This window comes from Loxodonta africana, chromosome 10 (genome assembly GCF_030014295.1).
Source record: "Loxodonta africana isolate mLoxAfr1 chromosome 10, mLoxAfr1.hap2, whole genome shotgun sequence".
NCBI classification, from domain to species: Eukaryota; Metazoa; Chordata; class Mammalia; order Proboscidea; family Elephantidae; genus Loxodonta; species Loxodonta africana.
In genome coordinates, this window is record NC_087351.1 from 93,328,216 (window position 1) to 93,350,262 (window position 22,047).

Genomic DNA, 22,047 nt, shown 5'->3' on the forward strand with positions numbered 1-22,047 from the left:
GTTTAAAGTGTCATCTTTAATCTTCCCTACAATCCTGCAATATACGCATTTTGTGTATGTGTGTGTGCGTGCTTAAGGTGAAAGTTTACAGCTTAAGTTAGTTTCTCATTCAAAAATTTATATGCATATTGATTTGTAACAATGGTTTCAATTCCTACAATATGACAACACTCTTCCCCTTTCCACCCTGGGAAGCCATAATAATTTTGAATCAAATATATCTCTGAAGTTCTGACGCTTTTAATATTTTTCTCAGTCCCTTGTTTTCCACTGCCAATTACAGACATGTATTTTTTATTCATGCCCGCTAAAGGAAAATCTGTAGTATGGTTTATCATCTCATTTCTTCTAAAACTCCTTTCACCTCTAAGTCATTTGATTAGTTTCATTTTATAAGAACAGCCTATGCTTTCTCATTCAAAAATGTTTATTTTATCACTCAAAAGTACTATAGCACCAGGGGGAAGTAGTATATTTACATGAAAACTAAGCAAAAGTAAAAAAGATAATAGTTTTCTGCATAATCATTCTATTGAAGTGCAATTAAGTGAAAATTATCAGTGAGAATTTAATTCTTATCTTTTTATCCTCCAAAAATAATTTGTTCTCAAACCTCAAGTTACAAACTTTTTATCCCTAAGATTTTAGAGGTTAAAAAAAAAAAGGGTGATGATTAGAAATCTTAGAAAGAAGTAAACACTTATGTATTGTAAGACCTAAACAACAGCGATTCTCATATTCAGAAAAAGAAACTCCCGGGAGTTTTTCCTTCTGAAATCTATTTTTAGGACCCTGATTAACAACAACACGGAAATATACAGTCAGAAAAAATTAAAAATTACCATATTACTAGAAGATTGACATGTTATGAGTAATTTTAAAACAACACTTTGAAATCATAAAAGAACCATTTGTGGTACTTGTTTGCATAACTAAAGTCAGACTATTCATTAAAATAAATATATTATCATTTCTTGCCTCACTAAAACCATTGTTGCATTAATGAGTTGATAAGCATTTTTAAAAATGCACTGAAGCAAAGGAATATCACACTCAGAAATGTAAAACTACTTACAACCTATAATACTGGCCTACCTTCAGTTCTCCTCAAGGAGATGTGTACGCTTTCCTTTCCTTCTGTTTTTTTTTAAGCTTCAGAAAGCTAGAAAAGATAAGCTTCCACAAAGTCCCAGAAATTAATTAAAAAATCCAAGAGCATGCTATCTTCACTGCAAAAAACAATAAATAAAGGATTTTGAATCACTAGTCCTTTTTAGGCAATAGACAATTGCCTAAATTTTGAACCAAATGAGCAGAGAAAAGAAAATAAATACAAGTAAACAGGCTTAGGAAGAAGAAGCCCATTTACCTTCCTTTTCCTAGACAGAAGACTTTAGAACAAAAAACCAAAGCAAACCCGTTCCTCTCAAGTCAATTCTGACTCACAGTGGCCCTACAGCACAGAGTAGAACTGCCTCTATAGGGTTTTCAAGGAGCATCTGATGGATTAGAACTGCTGACCTTTTGGAGACAGCAGCAGAGCTCTTATACTTTCTTGAATACTCTCTCCTTTTTTTTGCTTTTCACTTTGAAAAATGTACACATTTTTGGTATAGAGAACTGATAAAGAGTAAAAGTCTTAATCAGAATCCCTAGGTTCCAATCCTGGATTTGACACCTATCAGTCCTGTGATCGCTGAACCTAACGGGTTCTCACTCAAAGGAAAATTGAAAGGATTGCTGAAAGCAATTACCACTATGCTTAAAAAAAAAAAAAATTTTAGTGTACAATAAACAGGCCAGGAATAGTAGTATTCTAATAATAATTATTCCTACAATTAGATACTATCATCCCTTATTATCTTTATCATAGAAATTTTAGAGACCACATTTGCACGACGGTTTTCTACTTCTGGTCAACAACAAGTGATGCCACAGTGCTCAATATCTGTGCATTTCCCAAGATCTCGACAAACATATTCCGAGGTTCTAAAATATTCAATGGCAAGCACAAAATATATCATGAAGTAGGCTAAGAGAAAAAGCTTAAGGGCTGAATTTTCTTCTCCTTATACAAAAATTTATTTATTGAATTTTATAAAAACTCTACGGTTTTAAATGAAGAAAAAACTGAAGTCTAAAAACGTGTATGTGTATACCGTTATATGTGTGAATGCGTATGTATACATATATAAAGCAAGAAACAGGAGAAAAAGACTACATTTCATAGGATCTAACTTGCTTTATTTCCAACATAGACACTGCCACTGAACTACATCTGTTTTTGATAAGACACTAAGGTAAAAAAAAATCACAAATGACTTAACAGAGACTTTATTTCATATTTTCCTTATAAAGTGACCCAAATACTTCACTCTATGCAGGAATAAAAGACACAGATTTAATTTCCCATTAACCTCTCTGTAGCTCTCTGTAGCATATTACTTACATCTTGGTTAAAACACAGACCAGTTGTAAGGCTCAAATGAAAATCCCATTCCACCCTATCTAAACCATTTTTATTACAGATTACTAAGAATTTTTTGTAGTATGAATTTGTCTTGAATTTAATCAAATTACTGACATGATTATGTGGTTTTAATACTTTAATAGTTCATTTAACATTTTAATGTAGTAAATAACATTTACATATTTTCTAATATTAAACTATCTTTATATTTCTGGGACAAAGCCAACGTGATCATGATACATTATCTTTTTAAACAATATTATATATGCGCAAGTAAATTAGCCTAAAGTCATCTCTCTTGAACTCTTACACTATCTTCGTTATCAAGATCATACTGGCCTCATGTTTTATAAAATAACACTTTTAAATAAATGAAGTGCTTCTGTTCTTAAGTTGGAGCCCTGATGGTGAAATGGTTAAGAGCTCAGGCTCCTAACCAAAAGATCTGCAGTTCAAATCCACATGCCTCTCCTTGGAAACCCCCTGGGAGAGCCGTGCTCTGTCCTATCAGGTCGCTATGAAAATGTTGGGAGTCAAACTGGTACTCATCGAAAATAATGCTTTTAAATAAATGAAGTCTTTCTATTGTTAAATTACATAACCGAAAAAACCCTACTGCCATCAAGTTGATTCCGACTCATAGCAACTCTACAGCTAAATTACATATAAAAAAAATTCCTCAAACTTGGAATGTGTAATGTGTATGTATGGTTATTCCTATTTTTTTTTTTTTGTCTTCATAATCTTTTCCTTGTCTTAAAAAGAGATAAAAAGCAATTTGCCCACCCAGGAGGTTTTGGTCCAGATGTAAGTAAGTTTAATTGAAAACAGGCAACAAAGATTGAAAGGAAAGTAATGATATGTAAGTCAAAAAAGCTAAAATATCAATTTTAGGAGGTTGCTTTACTTATATAAGCAACTTATTATTAACTTATTTAAGTTAACTTGTATTTAAAGGAAAGACCATTCTTCTTCAAGTAACAATCTACAGCTGATGAAATGCATAATTTGTCGAAGTATGGTTATTTTGATAAAAATCTAAAGTGAGAGATTTAGATATTTATGAATATAAAAATATTATTTATCTTAGAATATATTATAGCCCAAAAAGTTCATTATAATGGCAGTTGAGATAAGCATTAAAACAAGTATTTATGAGTTTCAGTAAGAAAAAACTCTGGATGCTCATAAACATGTTCACTCCCACACGTCTGTCAGTTTGTCATACTGTGGGGGCCTGCATGTTGCTGTGATGCTGGAAGCTATGCCACCTGTATTCAAATACAAGAAGGAACACCCAAAATGGAAAGATTTCAGCTGAACTTCCAGACTAAGGCAGACTAGGAAGAAGGACCCGACGGCTTACTTCTGAAAAGAATTAGCCAGTGAAAACCTTATGAATAGTAGCAGATCATGGTCTGATATAGTGGCAGAAGATGACCCCCTCAGGTTGGAAGGCACTCAAAAGACAACTGGGGAAGGGCTGCCTCTTCATGGTAGAGTTGACCTTAATGACATGGATGGAGTCAAACTTCCGCGACTTTCATTTGCTGATGTGGCACAACTCAAAATGAGAAGAAACAGCTGCAGACATCCATTAATGTTCAGAACTTGGAGCGTATGAAGTGTGAAACTAGGAAAATTGGAAATCATCAAAAATGAAATGGAATGCATAAATGTTGATATCCTAGGCATTAGTGAGCTGAAATGGATAGGTATTGGCGATTTTGAATTGCACAGTCATATGGAAACCCTGGTGACATAGTGGTTAAGTGCTACGGCCGCTAACCAAAAGGTCAGCAGTTAGAATTTGACAGGCGCTCCATGGGAACTCTACGGGGCAGTTCCACTCAGTCCTATAGGGTCGCTATAAGTCGGAATTGACTTGACGGCACTGAGTTATGGTCTACTATGCCGGGATGACAACTTGAAAAGAAATGGCACTGCATGCATCCTCAAAAAAAAAAAAAAACACTGCAAGATGTACCCTGAAGCGCATTGCTGTCAGTGACAGGATAATATCCAAATGCCTACAAGGAACACCAGTTAATACAACTATTACCCAAATTTACACACTAACCACGAAGGCCAAAGACGAAGAAATTGAAGACTTTTACCAATTTCTGTAGTCTGAAATTGACTGAACATGCAACCAGGATGCACTGATAATTACTGGTGATGGGAATGCAAAAGTTAGAAACAAATAAAGATCAGTAGTTGGAAAACATGGCCTTGGTGACAGAAACAATGCCAGAGATAGCACGATAGAATTTTGTGAGACCAACGATTTCTTTATCGCAAGCACCTTTTTTCAGCAACATAAATGGCAACTATACACATGGACCTTGTCAGATGAAATACACAGGAATGAAATTGATTAAATCTGTGGAAAGAGACAATGGGAAAGCTCCTTATCATCAGTCAGAACAAGGCCATGGACCAAACGCAGAACAGACCATCAATTGCTCGTGTTCAAGTTCAAGCTGAAACTGAAGAAACTTACAACTCCATGAGAGCCAAAGTATAACCCTGAGTACATTCCACCTGAATTTAGCGATCATCTCAAAAAGAGATTTGACGCATTAAATACTAAGGACTGAAGACCGCATGAGTTGTAAAATGACATCAAGGACATCATATATGAAGAAAGAAACAGGTCATTAAAAAGACAGGAAAGAAAGAAAATGATGTTAGAAGAGACTCTGAAACTTGCTCTTGAACACCGAGTAGCTAAAACAAAAAGAAGAAATGATAAAGTGAAAGACCTGAAGGGAAGATTTCAAAGGGTGGCTCGAGAAGACAAAGTGAAATATTGTAATGACATGTGCAAAGACCTGGAGATAGAAAATCAAAAGGGAAGAACACGCTCAGCATCTCTCAAGCTGAAAGAACTGAAGAAAAAATTCAAGCCTCAAGTTGCATCATGGAAGGATTCTTCAGTAAACTGTTAACGCAGGAAGCATCAAAAGAAGATGGAAGGAACACCCAGAGTCACTGTACCAAAAAGAAGTGGTCAGCATTCAACCATTTCAGGAGGTGGTATATGATGAAGAACTGATGGTACTGAAGGAAGAAGTCCAAGCTGCTGTGAAGGCATTGTTGAAAAACAAGGGTCTAGGAATTAACAGAATAACAACTGAGATGTTTCAACAAACGGATGCAGTGCTAGAAGTGCTAACTTGTCTATGCCAAGAAATCTAGAAGACAGCTACCTGGCCAACCGACTGGAAAAGATGTATATTTATGCCTATTCCCAAAAAAGGTGATCCAACAAAATGCGAAAATTATTGAACAGTATCACGTGCAAGCAAAATTTTGCTGACGATCATTCGAAAGTGGCCGCAGAAGTATATTGACAGGAAACTGCCAGATTTTCAAGCTGAATTCAGAAGAGGACTGGATCCAGGGATATCACTGCTAATGTCAGATGGATCATGGCTGAAAGCAGAGAATACAAGAAAGAAGTTTACCAGTGTTTAACTGATTATGCAAAGGCATTCAACTGTGTGGATCATAACAAATTATGGATAACACTGTGAAGAATGCGAATTCCAGAACATTTAATTGTGCTCTTGAGAAACCTGTACATAGATCAAGAGCCATTCGTTCAAACAGAACAAGGGGATACTACGTGGTTTAAAGTCAGGGAAGGTATGTCTCAGGGTTGTATCCTTTCACCATACCTATTCAATCTGTATGCTGAGCAAATAATCTGAGAAGCTAGACTATACAAAGAAGAACAAGGCATCAGGATTGGAGGAAGACTCTTTAACAACCTGCATTATGCAGACGACAAAACCTTGCTTGCTGAATGTGAAGAGGATTTGTAGCACTTATGGTTGGTGGTGGGTACTGACGAAGATCAAAGACCACAGCCTTCAGTATGGATTACACTTCAACATAAAGAAAACAAAAATACTCTCAACTAGACCAATAAGCAACATCATAATAAACAGAGAAAAGACTGATGTTGTCAAGGACTTCACTTTACTTGGGTCTATAATCAACACCCATGGAAGCAGCAGCCAAGAAATCAAATGATGCATTTCATTGGGCAAATCTGCTGCAAAAGACCCTTTTGTTGTTGTGGCTAGCTGCCATCGCGTCGGTTCTGACTCATAGCGACCCTATGAACAAGAGAACAAAACACTGCCCAGTCCTGAGCCATCCTTACAATCGTTGTTATGCTTGAGCTCATTGTTGCAGCCACTGTGTCAATCCACCTCATTGAGGGTCTTACTCTTTTCCAATGACCCTGTACTCTGCCAAGCATGAAGTCCTTCTCCAGGGACTGATCCCTCCTGACAACATGTCCAAAGTATGTAAAATCCAGTATCGCCATCCTTGCTTCCAAGGAGCATTCTGGATGTACTTCGTCCAAGACAGCTTTGTTCGTTCTTTTGGCAGTCCATGGTCTATTCAATATTCTTCACCAACACCACAATTCAAAGGCGTCAGTTCTTCTTCGGTCTTCCTTATTCATTGTCCAGCTTTCACATGCATATGATGCAATTGAAAATACCATGGCTTGGGTCAGGCACACCTTAGTCTTCAGGGTGACATCTTTGCTCTTCAACACTTTAAAGAAGTCCTTTGCAGCGGATTTAACCAATGCAGTAAGTCTTTTGATTTCTTGACTGCTGCTTCCATGGCTGTTGATTGTGGATCCAAGTAAAATGAAATCCTTGACAACTTCAATCTTTTCTCTGTTTATCATGATGTTGCTCATTGGTCCAGTAGTGAGGATTTTTGTTTTCTTTATGTTGAGATGCAATCCATACTGAAGGCTGTGGTCTTTGATCTTCATTAGCAAGTGCTTCAAGTCCCCTTCACTTTCAGCAAGCAAGATTGTGTCATCTGCATAATGCAGGTTGTTAATGAGTCTTCCTCCAATCCTGATGCCCCATTCTTCTTCATATAGTCCAGCTTCTCGGATTATTTGCTCAGCATACAGATTGAATAGGTAGAGTGAAAGAATACGACCCCAACACACACCTTTCCTGACTTAAAACCAATCAGTATTCCCTTGTTCTGGCCAATCATCTGCCTCTCGATCTATGTAAAGGTTCCTCATGAGCACAATTAAGTGCTCTGGAATTCCTATTCTTCATATAGTTACCCATAATTTGTTATGATCCACAGAGTCGAATGCCTTTGCATAGTCAATAAAACATAGGTAAACACCCTTCTGGTATCCTCCGCTTTCAGCCAGGATCCATCTGACATCAGCAATGGTATCCCTGGTTCCACATCCTCTTCTGAAACCGGCCTGAATTTCTGGCAGTTCCCTGTCGATATACTGCTGCAGCCGTTTTTGAATGATCTTCAGCAAAATTTTGCTTGCATGTGATATTAATGATATTGTTCTATAATTTCCACATTCGGTTGGATCACCTTTCTTGGGAATAGGCATAAATATGGATCTTTTCCTGTCAGTTGGCCAGGAAGCTGTCTTCCATATTTCTTGGTATAGATGAGCAAGCACCTCCAGCACTCCATCTGTTTATTGAAACATCTCAATTGATATTCCATCAATTCCTGGAGCCTTGTTTTTTGCCAATGCCTTCAGAGCAGCTTGGGGGTCTTCCTTCAGTACCATCGGTTCCTGATCATATGCCACCTCTTGAAATGGTTGAACATCGACTAATTTTTTTTCATGTAATGACTCTGTTTATTCTTCCATCTTCTTTTGATGCTTCCTGCGTGGTTTAATATTTTCCCTATAGAGTCCTTCAGTATTGCAACTGAAGGCTTGAATTTTTTCTTCAGTTCTTTCAGCTTGAGAAACACCGAGCGTGTTCTTCCCCTTTGGTTTTCCATCTCCAGCTCTTTGCACATGTCATTATAATATTTTACTTTTTCTTCTCAAGCCGCTCTTTGAAATCTTCTGTTCAGTTCTTTTACTTCATCTATTCTTCCTTTTGCTTTAGCTGCTCAACGTTTGAGAGCAAGTTTCAGAGTCTCCTCTGACATCCATCTTGGTCTTTTCTTTCTTTCCTGTCTTTTCTTTAAAGTGTTGAAAAACAAAGATATCACCTTGAAGACTAAGGTACACCTGACTGAAGCCATAGTGTTTTCAATCACCTCATGTGCATGGGAAAGCTGGACAATGAATAAGGAAGACCAAGGAAGAATTGACACCTCTCTATTACGGTTTTGGCAAAGAATAATGAATATACCATGGGCTGCCAGAAAAACTAACAAATCTGTCTAGGAAGAAGTACAGCCAGAATGCTTCTCAGAAGCAAGGATGGCAAGACTTCTTCTCACATACTTTGGACATGTTATCAGGTGAGACCAGTCTTTCCAGAAGTATATTATGTTGGTAAAGTAGAGGGTCAGCAAAAAAGAGGAAGACTCTCAATGAGATGGACTGACCCAGTGGCTGCAACAATGGGCTCAAGGATAACAAAGATTGTAAGGATGGTGCAGGACCGGCAGTGTTTTGTTCTGTTGTGCACAGGGTCACTATGAGTGGGAACCAACTTGATGGCATGTAACAACAGCAACGTTGTTCTAGAGACATTTTTTAGATGTCTTAGAATTACATAATGAAGTTCCTAACATAAAAATCTAGGATAAACAAATCTATATGTTTCAGATTTTCTGGGCTTTACAAAAGGCATTTTGTCAATGCTATCTACCTTCTGTCTATTTTCAGCATAGACAGTTACTCCTTAAGGCATATAATACGGTCGGGGAAAACTACATGGCAGCTCAAGTCATGGAGACCTACCCATCAGCTAAGCGTGGATTCCCACAGGTTACCTGAAAGCTTCCTTCCAATTAAAATGAAATGGAACAGCATGTATACAGGAGATCCAGACTTCCTGTCACTTTTTTCTTGGATGTGATCCTTTGTCATGACGTGGAATCCTACTGTGAAGGGAAATGCACCCAATACTGCCTTCACATAAAAAATCATTTCTCCAAAAATATCAAAAATACCTTTACATTACAGTTGACTTAGCTTAATCCAAAATGTTCTAAAATCCACTCCTAAAAAAAAAAAAAAGAGAACTCTGAGCGGGATTCTATTCACACTTAAAAATCTGACTACCTGAACACATGGCTACTTGATAACACACCTAATTCTTTAAAAAACCTAAATACACTTTAGAATTTTTTTCCAGGTGCCAGATAGAAACTGAAATTTATAGTCTAGAAATTAATAAGAATTTTTTTTTGTTCCTATATGAAAGCCTTAAATTATTTAGTCACTTTCTTTCTCTCTTTCTGATAGTTGCTCTACTTTATTCTGGCTTGATTTTAATGGCCTAAGTCTTTATCTGATTATCTACTTCTACTTTTCCCTCCACTCTTTCAGAAAATACAGCTTTGCCAGTATATCAATTTAACCTCATCACTTAATATTTACACTGCATCAAAATGCATGCTTCTGTCAACTATAGACTGGTTAGAGCAAGTATTATATATTATATTCATTTCACTTAAAACAACAAACCCATTCTTCATCCAGAAAAAATGTTTCCAGATGATTAATAACTGCTTCATGAGGTTTTTGTAAATTCTTCCAATCCTTTGCTTATTGTTTTCACTTTTCCGGCCCTGAATCCATGCTGGCCTTAATGCTCTGCACCCTGTGACTCTGTGCTCATTATAAAATAGCCTTGCCAACAAATACAACTAATGCATAAATTCAGTTATCCACTAGCCTATTCTATATCCATGTAATAAACAAAAATAAATGAAATTGGCCTTCTTTAGTCTGACTTAAAAATAGTATTACTCTTAGCAAGAAGCTTTTTGCAACAGTACTCAAACCCAGATAACAAATGTTTTTGTAATGAACCAACTTTCACGATATACAATCCTCTAAGCTCCGTTCTCCCAACAGTTAGATCACAGTAAGAGAAGATGTAAGGAAGCTCATGGAAGCCCCCCATTCACCTCTCCATTACTTTATGACAACAAATCAAAGGCTATTAAAATATGGAAACATTCCCCAGAAGTGACTTCTTAATAACAAAATTACCATTCTGTTTCTCAGGAGGAAAATAAGAGAGAGGAGTCCTAGCTTGTTTTATAAAGGTTTTGAAAAACTAAATAGCTTAAGTAAATTTATGAGAACTCTTTGAAAGTACAGTTGTTGTTGTCACTATCATTGTCAGGTGCTCTCGAGTCAGCACCAACTCACATCAACCAACCGTATGTATAACAGAACAAAACAGGGCCTGTTCCTGTGCCATCTTCGTGATCATTGCTGTATGTGAGTCTATTGTTTTGGCTATTGTGTCAATCCATTTCCTGAGGGCTTCCTTCATTTTCGTTGCTCCTCTACCAATCATGATGCCCTTTTCTAGGTATTAGTCTTTCCTGATGATAGGTCCAAAGTAAGTAAGCTAAAGTCTCACCACTCTTGCGTCTAAGGAGCTACTTTGCTGTAATTTCGCCTATATAATTCCTTATCCTCAAGTCTCTAAATTACTCCAAATCCTTTTGAAGAAAGACATTAGACGGAGTACAAGTCAAAAACACTAAAAGTTAAAGATGAAAGAATCACAAGGTAGATTTTTCCTGAGCAAACGTAATTATTCCACAACATTCAGCGAGAGACTATATGGTGCTTCACAATACATCACTTGCTAGAGACCCAAAATGGATAAGAAACATATATTATGTTCAAGGAACACACAGTCTAAGTAGGAGGAGATCAAGGACTGTTTGAGCTATCAGTGTAATGAAATGGGGAAGGAAATCAAAAGGGGCCATCAGTAGGAGGGGACAGACATTGGAGCTAGAGAAGGCAGAAGAACAGGGGCAAATATTCTAGGTTACTTAAACTGTTACATATTTTTAAATCTCTTCCAAATTCTTGTGAGTTGTATAGGAAATGCAGCTGAATTTAAATAACATCATTACTCAAAAATATACTATAGGTATATGTCAGATTCTTATGATACATATATTAAAAAGACATTACGTTTCAAGAAACTTACATAACATTAGAGTGTTGTTGTTAGTTGCCCTTGGATCAGTTCCAATTCATAGCAACCCTATGTACAACAGGATGAAACACTGCCCAGTCCTATGCTACCCTCAAAATCATTGCTTTGTTTGAGCCCATTGTTACAGCCATTGTGTCAGTCCATCCTGTTGAAGGTCTTGCTCTCTATGCTGATGCTTCACTTTACCAAGAATGATGTCATTCTCCAGGGACTGGGCCCTCCTGATAACATGTCCAAAGTATGTGAGGCAAAGTCAACTTCAGGGAAGGCTTTCTTGACATAGTCCTCTACCAGGCAAGACGGATGACATGGACCGTCCCCCAGAGACGACAGAAAGAGAAAACCTTCCTTTGGCGCTGGTGGTACCCTGAATTTGGACTTCTAGCCTTCTAAACTGTGAGAGAATAAATTTCTCTTTGTTAAAGCCATCCACACGTGGTATTTCTGTTATAGCAGCACTAGATAACTAAGACAATGACCTTTTGCTTTCTTCATCTATGATGTCTATGACATCATCTCACAACTCGTCTGGTCTTCCGTCATTAGTGCTCAGTGCATCAAACCTATTCTTGAGATGGTCTCTAATTTCAGGTGGAATATGTTCAAGTTCGTACTTTGGCTCTCATGGACTTGTTTTAAAATTCTTCAGCTTCAACTTGAATTTGCATATGAGCAGTTGATGATCTGTTCTGCAGTGGCCTCCTAGCCTTGTTCTGACTGATGACATTGAGCGTCTCTATCATCTCTTTCCAATAAATAAGGAAGACCGAAGAAGAACTGATGCATTTAGACTATGGTGTTGGCGAAGAATATTGAATATACTGCCAGAAGAACAAAAAAATCTGTCTTAGAAGCCAGAAAGCTCCTTAGAAGTAAGGATGTATTTGAACTATGGTGTTGGCGAAGAATACTGAATATACTGCCAGAAGAACAAAGATTGCAAGACTTCTCACAAACTTGGGACATGTTATCGGGAGGGACCAGTCCCTGGAGAAGGACATCATGTTTCGTACTCTAAAGGGTCAGGAAAAAAGAGGAAGACTTTCAACAAGATAGACTGATTGATTCAGCAGTTGCAACAACGGGCTCAAACACAGCAATGATTGTGTGGATGGGGCAGGATCGGGCTGTGTTTTGCTCATAATGACATGGGGTCGTTATGAATCGGCAGCAACTAGACAGCACCTAAAAACCACAACAATATCAATGAACTGAATGTAATGGCTGTTGTCTCTATACAATAAAAAGAATTTAGAGGTACTAAAGAGTAAGTAATGGATTTTCTGTTTTCAAATGCATTTAATATTCATTCAATTGAATGTCCTCAAACTCATCTTTTGAAATATCTGAGATCAGGGATTCTTAATGAAATACTTTCTAAGTAGTCCATTTTTCCCTCTCTGAACTTATTAGTATTAAAATCACATTGGGAAATCCCCACTTAATTGATTTTATTCTTAAAGTAAGAAGGCACACCTATTTTCTTTTTGTCTGTGTTTGCATTTTGTTTTAATAACTCAGGCTAACTTGGAAAATGCTGAACAGAAAACAGGCTAACATTTTAAAATAGAAATATAGAAGAAGTTATACTGTAACATCTATTCTATTTGCTTACCTGAAAATATGAAGAGATATTAAATCAGATTTCCTATGTGCTTTGTTTTATTAAAACTTAGGGAAGATTACAGAAAGATTCATTGAACAAAGTGTTGATAAGCAAAAGCAGAAAATCGGACATACTACATTTTGGAAAATGTCATTACGGTGTTGAACATGAATTTGTGTCCCACAAGAATTCTGGGATCAAAAAATCTTCTAGGAATTTTTCTTTGTCTCTTTTATTCTAATCTGGCTGTAAAACTATAAAACATTCAATGAGCCTGGTTTTTTTTATAATGAGCCTTAGTTAATGTTAATGAATCCCCATCTTTGGAACTGGGACTTGCTATCACCATAAATTTACTGTGCAACTTCTATTAAACTAGTGAAAGTGTTTCCTGAAAAGCTTATTTTTTTCTGTTTTTTAAATTATTTCATTCATTTTTTGCTGTGGAACATTTATCTCTTAAATAAATTTTTGGTGTTGATCGTTCTGTGATATTCCTTATTAGGAATTAAATATGTCCATATTAAGAAACAGTGGTCTAAATATTCAAATGTCATCAGGAAGAGACCTTAAGAAAACAATATGAAAAAGTCCATTGCATGTTCTTACATAGGGAAGATGCCTATTACATACAAAACATTTTGAAATGCATATTCAATTATTTAAATAATTACTGATCACATAACCCTGTGAGGTGGGTACCATGTTCATTTTAGAGGTGAGGAAACAGATGCTCAATAGGTTAATTTACACTTTTAGTATATAGCAGAGCCAAATGTCTACCTCTGACTAATGAACTTTAAAATCTATTAAAAACTGCCAATGCATAGATACTAATTAATCAATACTTTATCAACATGCACTTTTCAAAAATTAAGAGTCATCTGAATGCAGCCTAGGTTTCCTAACATGTATCTGTTTTCTGTGGAGGGTATGACAGATTTATTATAAAGGTGGCATCCACGATTAGTAGTGATAAACCTAAATCTTAATCAAATCCCATCATGGAAAAAAAACTAAGCATATTAAAGCACTGATGACAATTAAGATAAGCCTTTTGTAACTCTTCATTTTCTATTTTGCAAAAATGAGAAATAAAGCTAAAATCAAAATGCCATTTCATTCCCAGTCTGGATCCCCAGTATGGCAGTAAACATGAATATCCTATAAGCAATGCCTAAATTACTCTTAGAAAATGGTTATAATTGCCATGTTCTGAATTTTAGATGTGGAATGTTAGAAAAGAATGAGAGGAAGAGAGATAATGCTAGCAGTCTTTTTGTGAACTAGAAATCTGACAGCTCTGATAATCAAAAACCAAAATGGGATTACTTTTACCTGTTGGAGCGAACAGTACACATTCAGTACGTAGCCTCTGTGGCACAATCTAATCCACATTACCTGAGACTCTGACCATTTCCGAGGAAACCACGCTAATAGGACTGCAGAGGATGAAACAGCAAGTACGCTAATCTCACCTCCAAATCCTCCCATTCCTATCCAAATAAACAGCAGCATCTTCCATCACCATCCATGGGCTGTAGAGCATGGTCATCTTTGGTGAAGGGAGTGTCTTTCTGATAGTACTATGGGACACAGTTAGGGCCATTGTTGGTTCAGTGGTAGAATTCTCACCTTCCATGTGAAATCCCAGGTTCAATTCTAGCCAATATACCTCATGAACAGCCACCACCTCTCTGCCAGTGATGAACTGTGTGTTACAATGATGTTGAGCCACTTTCAGTGGAGCTTCCAGACTTGGACTGACTAGGAAGAAAGGCCTAGTGATCTATTTCCAAAAAATCAGCCAGTGAAATCCCTATGGCTTGCAACGGTCCAATCCCCAACCAATCACTGAGATGACACAAGAGTGGGCAGCATTTCATTCTGCTGTACATGGGGTCACCATGAGTCTAGGGCTGACTAGATAGCAGCTAACAAGAACAACAAGAGCAAGCAGCAAAAAACAAAAACAACAAGATACCAATTTACCCTTATCGGATTGGTAAAACACAGAAATCTGACAATCCCAAATGTCATTGTGAGCATAGGGAAACAGGAGCCTTCCTGCACCACTGGTCTGGCAGTCCTCAGTGCAATTAAGACATGTTTATTCTATGACTCGGCAACCCCCCTCTTGGATATATACCCGCACAGAAGCAAGCCCAGACAAGCAAGACGACATGTACAAAGATGCTCATCCAGCATTGATTGTACGTCCAGGAAATTAAGGGCAAACCAAGTGTCCATCACTAAAGAAATGCATGAGTAAATGTGATAAGTGCGGGCTGTGGAATACTATATAGGAATTAGAACTACAAGCTGGAGGTGCTTACAGGAACATGAATAGATCTTCAAAATACTGAGTTTAAGATGTAAGAAACAAATGAGATCTACAGCAAAAACCACTTACATAAATTAAAAACATGTCCACACAAATAAACTATATAGTGAGGGAAAGGAGGGGAGGGAATGGCATGGGGAGCAGGAATGAAGGGAAAAGTAAACAATAATTAAAAAAAAAAAAAAAGAGAGGGACATTGCTTAGACCAATGCTGATGGTGACCCTCAAATGAAGGAGTATGCTTAACTCACCTCTATGCACGTGAGGTCCAATATGAACAAAACAGACACAATAACAGCATAAATGATCTGAACTGAGGGATGTGACATCACCTAAAAGAATGGCTTCAGTTATAATTTAATAGAATATATCAACCTATCTGTCTTAGTTTCTTAGTGCTGTTGTAACAAAAATACCACAAGTGGGTGGTTTTAAAGAACAGAAATTTCTTTTCTCACAGTTGAGAAGACTAGAAGTCTGAATTCAGGGCACACGCTTTAACAGAAAACTCTCTTGGTCTGCTCTAGGGGAGGAACTTCACCTCAGCTTTTGGAGCCCCTGTTCTTCTTGGTTCTTTGGAGATCTTCACATGGCATCTATCCCTTCGCTATCTGTGCTCTCCAGTCTCTGCCTATGCTGCTCCTTATAACTCAGAAGTGATTAGTTTAGGACACACCCTATACTGCTATGGCCTCATTAAGGTAACAAGGAATACCCTATCCCCAAACAGGATTACATCCACAGATAAGGGGTTTAGGATTCCAACACCCACTTTGGTGGGGACACAATTCAATCCATAACACTAAAGAAACTTTGTCTTAGGATCTTATATAGTGCAATCAATAACCCAAATGTTCATAAACAGAAAAATGGATAAACAAAATGTGATATGAGATACAATGGAATACTCCCAGCTACTCTGCCATAAAGAGAAATGAATGCCTGATACAGGCTACACCATAGATGAACCGTGAAAAATATTATGCAGAGTGAAATTAATCAATCATAATACGAAATGTCTAGAATAGCAAATGTACAGAGATGAGAGTTTAATAGTGGTCAACAGGGATGGGAGGGCTGGGAAAAGGGAGGAATCATTGTCCAGGTAGCACTGCGTTTTTGTTTCTGGGAATGGAAAACTGGGCAATTGATATTGGTAATGGTTGCATAACATGATTGATACAACTGGTTTTACTGAATGGCGTGTGAAAAACGTCAAATTGGCAAATGTTGTGTTCTCTATATTATTACAACAACAACAAAAATTCTGTACATTAAAAAAAAAAAAAAAGCAAACAGCAAACAAGTAGATGAAGAACTTAACTGCAACAGAGAAGCCAGAGGAGCCAGAGGGGCCAATTCTCTTCTGCCCGTAAGATGCATAACCCCTTCCCTCCCTGGAATCATGTTAGCAAGAGAAGCAGAGGTAAAGGGAAGTTATCCCATTTGTTACTATTGGTATAAATGTTTTACCAGCCACTTTTTTTGCCTAGGAACCTCACCAGCAAGGCGTTATTCCAGTTCGAATGCCTTTAGCATCAAGCTGGGTCCATTTTGAAATGCGTTAAGTTCGGCAGACCTGAGTTGGAGCCTCATTGTTGTGTAGGTTGACCATTCTATTAGGTGATGCTTCCTGGATGTGTTTTGTAAACTTCTGCCTTTTTTTCCCCTTCATTTCTGTGAGATACGCCTTGCAACCATATTCTTGACTTTCCTATGTGATAGCGAACCTTGATGGGTTTGTTTTAGAAAGGTGCCCACAATAAATTATACCTCTAGTTCCCACTGGCATACTGTCATGCCACAGATCGGTGGTGTCATAGTGCCACTAGTCTTATTGGCAGATTGTACTGCCAGATCATATTTCTCAAAATCTACACTAAACCAAAAATTTAAACACAATCAATTAGTAAGCATTTATTCCAGTACTGAAAACACATGCCATTAAAAAAAAATTTCTTTAATAAAACTTTAATAATGAAAGGGTTATCTGAGATACTAAGATTTTTTGACCCAAGACAAATGAGAGGGACTGTTTTAAATTTTAAACTAGTTCAGACATTTTGTTTACTTTTGCCTGCTAATTCTCTTTCCTATCCTACCATCAGACATAAGAATTCCATTTTTTTAGCTGTTCAGGCCAAAAACTTGGTCTCCATCCTTGACCCATCTTTCTCTCTCCCTCACAATGATGTTCCCTCTTGCTCACTCATCTCTGACTACAAAGGCTTCCTCGTGGTTTCTCAAATGTGCCTGGCTCACCGCTGCCTCAGTGGCTTTGCACTGCTGCTTCTCTGCCTGGAACACTCTTCCCCCAGATATGCACATGAATTGTTCCTTTCATCCTGTGCTCCAATGGCACCGTCTAGATGAGGCCTACTATGGTGATCTTACTCAAAGTTACAGTTTGCCTTCATTGTCACTCCTCAGACCCCTAACCTCCCTTTCCTGTTTTTCCCCATGGCAATTATCACCTCATACCATGGTCTATACTTCCTCATTTTTTGTTGTTGTTAGCTGTCTATCTTCTGTCTATATATTGTAAGCATCAAAGAGGCAGATATTTCTGCATATTTTATTCACTGCTATATCCCTGATTCTAAGAATACAGCCCAACACATTATAAAACCCCCGTTGCCTTCAAGTTGAATCTGACTTATAGCAACCCTACAGCTACCCTATAGGACAGAGGAGAACTGCCCCATAAGTTATAAATCCTTACAGAAGCAGACTGTTATATTTTTCTCCTGCAGAGTGACTGGTGCGTTTAACCTGCCAAACTACAGGTTAGCAGCCAAGCACTTAATCAATGAGCCAGCAGGGCTCCTAACACATTATAGGTGCTCAATAAATACCTGTTGAATGAATAAATAACCAAGGGTTCAGGACTCAGAAGGAAAATTAAATTAGTTATAGGCCAAATTATGAAAATCACATTTTTACTACCTCCATTTGCTCTTGTGCTCGCACTTGGTCAAAAATGATTAACTGAGAGGCGGGGCCAAGATGGCGGACTAGGTGGACGCTCCCGTGGATTCCTCTTGCAACAAAGACTCGGAAAAACAAGTGAATCGATCACATACATAACAATCTACGAACTCTGAACAACAAATACAGACTTAGAGACGGAGAACAAACAAATACTGGCAGACAGCGATCGTTTTCAGAACGAGGAGCCAGCGTACCAGGCAGGTGACCTTCGGAGCCCGAGCTGGGGCAGAGCCCAGGGGGGCAGACGGCACAGACAAGGGGCCCAGCCCTACCCCCCGGAACCCATCTCGGGAGGGAGTCTAGCTGGTTGGCACGGGCGGAGTAGCGGCGCAGCCGGTGGGAGAAGCACCGGGAGGCAGTGACTGATCTTGGAGCGGGGAGAGCAGCGGCCCAGCCGGGAAGCCATCCCGCCGGGAGTTTGGCAGGAAGCGGGCGTGGCACGAGCATGGGGATCAACTATATTTCCCTAAAGCGACCCGGGGCGGGGGGGCTCAGACGTTCATGCGGGGGACGCCCACCGAGTTCGCGCGAGCGGTGCAGAGCACCGGAGAGAGAAGTCCCTGGGAGGAAGTGACTGGTCTCGGAGTGGGGAAAGCAGCGTCCCAGCAGGGGAGTCGTCCCGCTGGGATTCTGGCACGCGCGGGCGGGGCGTGAGCGCGGGGTCCAGTTATATTCCCCTGAATAGACCCCGGGGGCGGGCCCAGCCGTTCGTGCGGGAGACGCCCACCCAGTTCCCGTGAGCGGTGCGGTGCACCAGAGGGAGAAGTCCCCAGGAGGAAGTGACAGCTCTCAGAGCAGGGAGAGTAGCGTCGCAGCCGGGGAGCCGTCCCGCCAGGATTTTGGCAGACAGGGGTGGAGCATGAACGCGGGGATCAGCTCTATATTCTGTGGTGCTACACTCCTAGCTCTCTGATCCCTCCCCCACCCTCCCCAGGCAGCTCCATTAACATCCAAATACCCTGAGCCAGAGGGAGAATTCAGATAGGGATCTGACTGCATTTTTTTTTAGCTCATTACCTGGAAAATCTAGTTTCCCAGTGATGGCTCGGAGACAGCAGTCCATATCAAACCACATAAAGAAACAGACCATGACAGCTTGTCCAACCCCCCAAACAAAAGAATCAAAATCCTTCCCAAATGAAGATACAATCCTGGAATTATCAGATACAGAATATAAAAAACTAATTTACACAATGCTTAAAGATATCACAAATGAAATTAGGCTAACTGCAGAAAAAGCCAAGGAACACACTGATAAAACTGTTGAAGAACTCAAAAAGATTATTCACGAACATAGTGGAAAAATTAATAAGTTGCAAGAATCCATAGAGAGACAGCATGTAGAAATCCAAAAGATTAACAATAAAATAACAGAATTAGACAACACACTAGGAAGTCAGAGGAGCAGACTCGAGCAATTAGAATGTAGACTGGGACTTCTGGAGGACGAGGGAATCAACACCAACATAGCTGAAAAAAAATCAGATAAAAGAATTTAAAAAAATGAAGAAACCCTAAGAATCATGTGGGACTCTATCAAGAAGGATAACTTGCGAGTGATTGGAGTCCCAGAACAGGGAGGGGGGACAGAAAACACAGAGAAAATAGTTGAAGAACTCCTGACACAAAACTTCCCTGACATCATGAAAGACGAAAGGATATCTATCCAAGATGCTCATCGAACCCCATTTAAGATTGATCCAAAAAGAAAAACACCAAGACATATTATCATCAAACTTGCCAAAACCAAAGACAAACAGAAAATTTTAAAAGCAGCCAGGGAGAAAAGAAAGGTTTCCTTCAAGGGAGAATCAATAAGAATAAGTTCAGACTACTCAGCAGAAACCATGCAGGCAAGAAGGCAATGGGACGACGTATACAGAGCACTGAAGGAGAAAAACTGCCAATCAAGGATCATATATCCAGCAAAACTCTCTCTGAAATATGAAGGAGAAATTAAGATATTTACAGATAAACACAAGTTTAGAGAATTTGCAAAAACTAAACCAAGACTGCAGGAAATGCTAAAGGAGATTGTTTGGCCTGATGACCATTAATATCGGGTACCAGCACAATACAGGGTCACAAAACAGAACGTCCTGATATCAACGCAACTAAAATAGGGAAAGCACAAAAACAAACAAATTAAGATTCATTCTAAAAAATAAATAAATAAACAAAATAATACACATAACAGGAAATCATGGAAATCAATAGATAAATGATCATAATAATCAAAAAGAGGGACTAAATATAGCAGGCATTGAACTGCCAGATGGAGAGTGATACAAGGCAATATAGAACGATACAAGTTAGGTTTTTACTTAGAAAAATAGGGGTAAATAATAAGGTAACCACAAAAAGGAATATCAATTCCATAACTCAAGAAAAAAGCCAAGAAAAACGTAACGACTCAACAAACATAAAGTTAAACATTATGAAAATGAGGATCTCACAATCTACTAAGAAAAACGTCTCAGCACAAAAAAGTATGTGGAAAAATGAAATGGCCAACAACACACATGAAAAGGCATCAAAATGACAGCACTAAAAACTTATTTATCTATAATTACGCTGAATGTAAATGGACTAAATGCACCAATAAAGAGACAGAGAGTCACGGACTGGATAAAGAAACATGATCCATCTCTATGCTGCCTACAAGAGACACACCTTAGACTTAGAGACACAAACAAACTAAAACTCAAAGGATGGAAAAAAATATATCAAGCAAACAATAAGCAAAAAAGAAGAGGAGTAGCAATATTAATTTCTGACAAAATAGACTTTAGACTTAAATCCGCAGCAAAGGATAAAGAAGGACACTATATAATGATAAAAGGGACAATTGATCAGGAAGACATAACCATATTAAATATTTACGCACCCAATGACAGGGCTGCAAGATACATAAATCGAATTTTAACAGAATTGAAAACCGAGATAGACACCTCCACATTTATAGTAGGAGACTTCAACACACCACTTTCGGAGAAGGACAGGACATCCAGTAAGAAGCTCAATAGAGACACGGAAGACCTACTTACAACAATCAACCAACTTGACCTCATAGACTTATACAGAACTCTCCACCCAACTGCTACAAAATATACTTTTTTTTCTAGTGCACATGGAACATTCTCTAGAAGAGACCACATATTAGGTCACAAAACAAATCTTTGCAGAATCCAAAACATCGAAATATTACAAAGCATCTTCTCAGACCACAAGGCAATGAAGCTAGAAATCAATAACAGAAAAACTAGGGAAAAGAAATCAAATACTTGGAAAATGAACAATACCCTTCTGAAAAAAGACTGGGTTATAGAAGACATCAAGGAGGGAATAAGGAAATTCTTAGAAAGCAACGAGAATGAAAATACTTCCTATCAAAACCTCTGGGACACAGCAAAAGCAGTGCTCAGAGGCCAATTTATATCGATAAATGCACACATACAAAAAGAAGAAAGAGCCAAAATCAGAGAACTGTCCCGACAACTTGAACAAATAGAAAGTGAGCAACAAAAGAACCCATCAGGCACCAGAAGAAAACAAATAATAAAAATTAGAGCTGAACTAAATGAATTAGAGAACAGAAAAACAATAGAAAGAATTAACAAAGCCAAAAGCTGGTTCTTTGAAAAAATTAACAAAATTGATAAACCAT

At 38.3% G+C, this 22,047-nt stretch overlaps 1 protein-coding gene across 23 annotated transcripts in view; it reads right to left on the reverse strand.

Moving 5' to 3' along the window:
* The window catches only part of CEP128 (centrosomal protein 128), a 554,311-nt gene that overhangs the window by 246,718 nt on the left and 285,546 nt on the right, over positions 1–22,047 (reverse strand). Inside the window, exons 19-20 of one of the 23 annotated variants that reach the window (XM_064292819.1) lie at positions 15,641–15,721; positions 7,868–9,469 (exon numbers count right to left, since the gene is read on the reverse strand). The exons of 20 other annotated variants lie outside the window; for them this stretch is intronic. In XM_064292819.1, coding sequence (XP_064148889.1) covers positions 9,426–9,469; positions 15,641–15,721 — 125 coding nt within the window. In that variant the 3' untranslated portion in view covers positions 7,868–9,425. 2 more of the 23 variants (XM_023546446.2, XM_064292817.1) reach the window with 2 other exon arrangements.